The sequence below is a fragment of the Neltuma alba genome, unplaced genomic scaffold (assembly GCF_004799145.2).
Source record: "Neltuma alba isolate B1F8T4 unplaced genomic scaffold, ASM479914v2 tig00001845_pilon, whole genome shotgun sequence".
Classification (NCBI taxonomy): domain Eukaryota; kingdom Viridiplantae; phylum Streptophyta; class Magnoliopsida; order Fabales; family Fabaceae; genus Neltuma; species Neltuma alba.
The window spans coordinates 46,447-53,817 of NW_021632640.1; the positions used below are offsets into that span (position 1 = coordinate 46,447).

Below are 7,371 nucleotides of genomic sequence, written 5' to 3' on the forward strand. Positions count from 1 at the left end.
AAAACTTCTCAGCAGCACTTTCCTGCAGAAGGAAAAAGAAGGAGAACTTGAATATGGATATATGATGCTTTTTCCTTGATGAATTCCTTCTCTTTGTCCTTATTACTCCTCCGGTCCTTAATATAGGATCCAATTGGTGAGTTGGTTTTGATCCTAAATATAAGACCCATTTCTCATATTTATCAATTTTCTCTAAATTACCTCTATGGATACTCCTTCAACCATAATCAAGTAGAAGAGGAAAATGAGGTATTAAAAAAGATGATTATGGTATTTTAGGAAAAACGTGTCACATTTCTTATAATTAACTAACTTACCTAACTTCCTTAATCTAATTAAATTAGTTAAATGGGTTTTATATTAAGGATCGAAGGAATATTATTTCTATTCTTCAATGTAAGGGTTGCTTAAGTAATTCAAGACCGATGCTAACTCCAGTTTTAATTATAAAAGCTAGTAAATTAACTCTTATAATTAGGATCAACAGTAGTATATTATGGTACCAATCATAATTCAAACTTTAAGATTTTCAAATGGAGGTCCTTTCCCAGATTTGTGCTTCCCTAGTTTCATTCAAATTTAGCAAGCACATTCATCTCTCTCTCTCTCTCTCTACTAATAATTTATCAAGAAAAGATTTGTATAGCTTATAACGAATTAGTTACCACTTGCCGGTGAAAGTTGAATGATTTATCATCTAGAAAAATGTGCCTAATTATTTTAGGAAAAATATATAAAATATTTAATAAAGAAATAACACATAAAAAATGATCCGGGTCAGGGCATTTACATATATAAAAATCCGAAAGGAATCGCACGGAGAGCACGGCTCGTTTTGTCTTTTGAGTAGAAAACTACGTTTTGAAGTTCAGTTTGTGAGTGGGGGAGTGTCGCCGACATCTGAGTTCAAAGGCCCACCTCTGCCCGCTTTCCTCTTTTGATTCTCTTTCATGATCGTTCTCCACACTGCATCTTCTCAAAATCATTCAATTCCTTTTCTTATTCAATTAATGAAACCCCCTTTGTACAAAGTTTGTAGCTTTCACTAAGTAACCATAAAAAAAAATCCTTTTAACCCTCAGAATTCATTCGAACTGGTAGGGAAGACGACAATGGCTTTCAGTTTCAGTATGAACCTCAACCTCCTCCTTCTCGTCGCCATGGTTGCCTCCAATTATCTCCCTCTATCATCTCTCCTCCACCATCATCTTTCCCTCCAACCCTCCTCCTCACCCGTCCCCGACCACCTCCTCCGCCAACTCCACTCCATACGCGGCACCATAAACCGACTCACGCGCCTCCAGCAAACTTCTGCCGACACTAACACTGTTCCAACTACTTCTGCTACTACGAATAAAAACCACAGCATTCCTTCAGATCTCTTGCTCTACTCTCGTCTCTTCCTATTGCTTCCTCTTGCCATGATTACCTGAGCTTCTTCACAAGTACATGAGCTACACTCCGTTCTCGCTTTGCCCTTCTGATTCTGATATCGCCGAGGCTCTCATGCTCCGTGGCTGCCACCCACTTCCTCGCCGGAGATGCTTTGCACGGACCCCAAAAAAACCCACTTCTTCACTTCCACATAACCCCTTTTCTTCTTCTCTCCCCAGCTCCAATGTTATATGGGACAAGTACTCATGTCAGAGCTTTGACTGCTTCAATCGACTGAATCCAAATCTGGGTTTTGATGCGTCTCGTGAAGTAACCAAATTTGTGAGCTAAAGTCTGAACTTGACCTCCCAATACCTCAGTTTTTACAGATTGCGAGAGCCGCTAAGTCTGTGATTCGATTGGGACTCGATATTGGAGGAGGAACTGGGACTTTCGCTGCGAGAATGAAGATGCATAACGTGACGGTTTGACGACGACGACCATGAATGTGGCTGCGCCTTACAGTGAGGCCGGGCGCTGAGGGGGTTGGTGCCGCTGCACGTTCCGTTGCAGCAGCGGCTGCCGGTGTTCGATGGCGCGATGGATGTGGTGCGGTGCGGGCAAGCCGTGAACCGGTGGATTCCGGTGACGATGATGGAATTTTTGCTGTATGATGTGGACAGAGTGCTGAGAGCTGGGGGTATTTGTGGGTGGATCATTTTTTCAGTAAAGGGGTTGATCTTGAGGCGGTGTACGGACCCCTGATCGGAAAATTGGGGTACAAGAAAGTGAAGTGGGCGACTGCAAACAGATGGATATTGCTGGTTTGAAGAATGGAGAGGTCTACTTGACTGCCTTGTTGCAGAAACCCGTGTCAAGATAACTTGAAACACAAGGTAATGAGCCATATTTAGAAACTATGACTGAGAATGAAGTCATTATAGAGTGTCACTCATGTTAATGTTAGATGATTAGGAGTGAAGCTTGAAATTGCCCTGACAGGAAAAGTGGGTTTGCTATTATGAGCTGAGCTGTGTAGTAATAGTTACGAGGTTAATAATAATAATTGAGACTATAATTCAAGTATTATGCGTTAAGTGATGCTTAGAGCTTATATTTGTTGGTGAAACTCAAAGTACTAGCAGGTCTTTTGACATAAAACTAGATAATGAACTCGTATGTTGTATGGAGTATGAGGTATAGGATTCATAACTTGTAAACAGTACAGATTTCTTAAAGGTCTTTAGATGTAAAATCAGGGATTTTGTTATGCGAGAAATGCTGAATCTTCTATGTACTTCTTATGGTGAGTTAGTTCACTATTATGGAGGGTGTTTAGACTTGCTTTGTAAGAGAAAAAACTCTAGAGGATCCATTTCATTTACCAGGGCCGTCAATTTTACTACAGGCATTGATGCAGAGTGAGAAAGATTAGATTCATTTGGGCAAAAACTACATATCACCTCCCCCATTTACATGCTAATTCCTGCTTGAAAATGTAATAGAACTCTTTCTATTTTTTAAGGAAACCCAACATTCCCATGTTAAAGAAAGCAAAGAAATAAAAGGTATTTTGCTCCATCTTCGAGATAGTCTTTCAAAGGGAACCGAGTATTTTTAGTTCTGTTGCGTTCTTTTGGCTGGTTCTTTACTTTCTGATGTATGCAAATCCTAATCTTATGATTGAGTCCTAAAAGATTTTCATTTCCTTTTTCTGACTGTAGTTGATGCATTTCTAATAAAAACACTTACAAGGATATACAACAGTAAAAGGTTCCTTGAGATCAAGGGGCTTTCAATGAAGAAGCAATTCCAATATCCACTGTGAAGGATCTTTCACTCGTCTTGCTGCATTATTCAACGTCCAAAACCACAAATGGAACAAAAATAGAAGCAGCTCAAGCAGAGGCTCAAGGGCTAACTGTTTGAAGAAATCCCTCGTTTTCGTCGTCATCGTCATCGTCGACTTGTGTGATTCTAATTCATTGTTTGGAAATAGATCTACGAGGCACTAATTACCAGATTTAGATTTTTTTTTTATACTTTTCTCTATTACGTCTCTGTATGCATTTAAAATAGTTAGTGCGCGCGCGCGCGTGTTAAAAGAGTGGATACAATATTGAGAGCAGCAAAAGGGCATCGAGGGAAGCGCATATATTCGACTTGATATTAGTACAACGAACGCCCCTTTTGAATGGTATATATAATTAATGATGTTCTAATACTTTACTTTATCAACAATACTTCCACCTACAATACTCCAAATACAGTAAGTCGGGATGGATTAGGTGGCAAATTAACAAAACATAGAAAGAATTAGCGCGCTCAAAATATTTGGACTAATCAATTTCTTTATTCTCTTTAATTTCATTTAGTTTTAAAGTTCACAATTGAGAGCTCGAAATCTTTAAGCTTTATAATGTAACTAGATGAGAGCCCTTTACAAATGCAAAGTCTAGGATAAACCATACCATCCATGGACATCTTGTATATTGAAAAAAATGCTATCCCATTCACGGTACAACTTTTCTCAATTTGTGGATAAAACACATTTGATCATGTTCTGAATCTTCCCCATTAATATCAATGTACATCAGATGAAATTTATTTAAAAAAAAAAAAAAAACTATTCATGAGTTTTGAATAATACATTTTAAGCTCAAGTCAAATTCTATGCAAAGCACAATACCCCACATTAATTAATGTAATTATGTATTTAGACATATAGATTACATTACCAATATAAGCGAAACCCAGACAATAGGTGAACAAAAAGTCAGTGATGTTTCAGTAAAGGCTAATCCACACATTACAGAAATAACAAGATCAGGCAAACAGATGGAAAAGGAAACAGATCTTGGGGCAGAGTAAATTGGAAAAAAAAGAAAAGAAAAATTACTGGCTAAACAACTGCACAAGGGAGAGCCGCATATGACAGTAATTGCATAAGAAGCACAGTCCATGAACATAGCATCCATCACATTCCGCATCACCAAGGCAGCTTCTAGTGCCCTGCCAAGATGTTCAGTCCAGTGCTCTGAGTCAGAAGAGTTCTATTTGGTCTTTCTGCAGCACTTTCAGAACCTCTTCGTTTACCAGTAAGAAGTTGTGGCAACTACAACAGTTACATTTGTCACTAAACCAGGTAGAGCGGCCTAAAGCTTAGTATACCCTTCACATATTTGTTATCTAGCAAGGGAAATCCTAGGTAAGAGAAAACTACTAGCTAGCAGGGCTACAACAACAGAACAACAAAGGCGGGTAATCTTTGATGCAGTAATGGCAGAACTTATTTCTCTAAAAAGTTTAGGGTCCCGAGACTGAACTGATGACTGTCGTTCAGCTCCTACAATAAAACTGGATGGATCTGGAGGCGGTTGTACCTGACCAACTTCTGATGAAACAACTGATGAACCTGGAGGTAGTTGCACTTGTTCAACTTCAGATGTAGGCACATTTGAAATCTGATTATGCTCTAATTCACGCCAAGGAGGTGTCTTGCTGCTGCTTGTGCAAGCATCAGAGTGGTCTGGATCAATAACAGGATCAGGTTCTAATAAAATTGGATCAGACCCCCTCTGCCTCATCTTGAAGAGAAACTGCACATAAAGATAACTGATCAGTAAAAGTAAGAAAGTTATGCATTTCCGGTTACAATAGAGGGACATATAAAGCTTTAACTAACGGTTACAACAATGCTTTAGCTGCGCCATGCCCCTAACTATCCCAAGCTCAGATCTAACCAGCTGTCTAATGAGTAGTCACTTGGTTACAAGATAATAAACCAAAGAAACTAGCTGATCAACTATATGAGTACTTTTCCCACAATCATTTAATGTCTCATTTATTTCCCCACCAGGCAAAGTTACGATGTAACTTTTACATTCCCCCCTCAAAAATTTAAAGATGTGCAAATTGCTAAGTTTTTTCCACTCATTGTCCAGAAAGGCTACTGGAGAATTTAATTGAGCTACGCCACTGATCTCTGAAGAGACATCAAATGGTTGCTTTCCTCCTGGGAGAGGTAATACATGTAGGCCCACTAAACAAGAGAAACATAAACAAGAGAAGCAATACCCCGGTTCTGTGTCCCCAAAGCAAGAGCTCTAGGAGCTTGTATATGGACATGGACCCTATAGCCTTCAGGATTTTTCACAAGTTTTCCTCTCTCAGGATTAAAACTCCCAGTTACACCCTATAGGCTTACTTTAGAATTCATTTCTTGCCACTCAATGTACTTCCAGGCTGCATGCAAATCTCAAATGATTGAGAAGAGACACCAGAACAGAAAGCAGGGGCATTAAGCAGAAAATTGATCCCTTCCATGATGTTTTAAAATGAAAAATCTAATTAAGGAGCCAAAGCCCTAGAACTTCCCGAGGCTCATGGGCATTGCACAGACAGTGGTGAGCCGCACAATTCTATGCCGTTTATCTTTATATAATATATTGATAACCAGTCCTGAACGTTGGTCTAAGTTCACGATTCCAAAGCATGAGTGAAATATCCACATTGAAAATCTATGAACACTTGCAAAATACCCATTGCACCTTAATCCACACAATTTGACCAAACTCATGTGACAAAAAATTTAAGTCAGAATGATCTATAGAAACCAAATTTTGTGAAACCCACTCAAGGAGAATTTATCAATTTGAATCCTTTCCATCATCCTGCCATGTTTCCCCACTAAGAATAAAGGTATCACAAAGTATGGACCCATCCGCAGAAAAAGAAGAAATACAACATTAGCAAAACTTAAATTCAAGTGACTCACGAGCAAAGTAAAATGCAGCCATACGTACGCAAGCAGATAGAACACTACTTAACTAGCTATAGATTTACTGCCACATCGGACTTCTAATACCAGTGCATGTCGGATTAAACAGAGAAAATATTACACACCCGATCACAGAATAAGCCAATACATTGCCATCCAATCATATCTGACTTAAAAAGAAATTGCAGAAAAAAAAAGAGAAAGTATCTTACGAAAAGAAATTCGAAGAAAGAAGAAATGTACCGCTGGTGTTAGGATGGGAAAATACGAGGGGAATAGCTTGATCGTTTACACTGAACGGCCCAGGTGATGAATCCGCATAAGCATCGGTTGGTTGGGAGTGGGAAGAAGCCGAACGAGGAGGCGAACGATTTTCGATCCGACCCGTTATAAGGGCTAATCGGTCGGATCCGCGCTCCAAGATTTTCTTTCTTCGGGCTTCTCTCGCGTTCGCTGCCATCGCCAATCGGACCGCCAAGCCAACCGACCGGGCTCACTATAAAAGAATGTGTGCGACAGGGAGAGCTCATCTTCACGGCTTGCACGTTAAAAGCACACATACAGCTCACATCTTTTGATGTTAAAAAGGAACAAAAAAATAGGGAAAAAAAACAAGAAACATATAATTTTGATTTTTATTCTCAAAAAAATTTTATAAAATTGTTTCGTAGAACAACTTTTGGAAGGAAAAAAAAATTGTTTCGATAATAATTTTAAAAAATCACATTTGAAAAAAAAATCATATTTGGCAAGTGGTAGTTATAAACAGTGATAAATACTAGATAGTATATGATAAGAGAAGATTTCTCCAAATTTTTAAAAAATAAAAAACAAAAAAAACGTAAAAGTTGTTTTAAAGTTGAAAACATGTTTGTTTTTTTGTTTTTTAAAACAATCAACTAAAAACAAATTATCAAACAAGTTTTTTTTCCTTTTCAAAAAAAAAATTGTTTTCAAAATGAGAAAATAAACAAGCTCCAATTTTTTCCCCTATGTGTGAGATGGCTCTAACTTTTAAACCCATAATCCCCTTTGTTAGATTGATTCTAATCCACCGATTGGGTCTAATCTGATAAATATTTAATGTTTAAATCTTTTCCAATTAGTTAACTAGGTTTTATGTTAAGGGTAAAAAATAATATTAAATTTTACAAGAATCTTGCTACTTTATCAATATATCAATGTATAATTGATCATGTATAATCTAATCCTAGGTT

General features: G+C 38.1%; 1 protein-coding gene and 1 pseudogene across 1 annotated transcript; one reads left to right on the top strand and one right to left on the bottom strand.

Moving 5' to 3' along the window:
• The first annotated feature begins 1,026 nt into the window (after positions 1–1,026).
• On the top strand, positions 1,027–3,113 carry LOC114712774 (uncharacterized; annotated as a pseudogene).
• Positions 3,114–4,378: 1,265 nt separating this feature from the next.
• LOC114712793 (uncharacterized) lies at positions 4,379–6,645 on the bottom strand. The gene is made up of 3 exons (XM_028897336.1): positions 6,398–6,645; positions 4,948–4,973; positions 4,379–4,489 (listed from the first exon to the last, which is right to left on the bottom strand). Exons 1-3 carry the CDS (start codon positions 6,612–6,614, stop codon positions 4,379–4,381), a joined length of 354 nt encoding a protein of 117 aa, XP_028753169.1. The 5' UTR covers positions 6,615–6,645.
• Between the last annotated feature and the right edge of the window lie 726 nt (positions 6,646–7,371).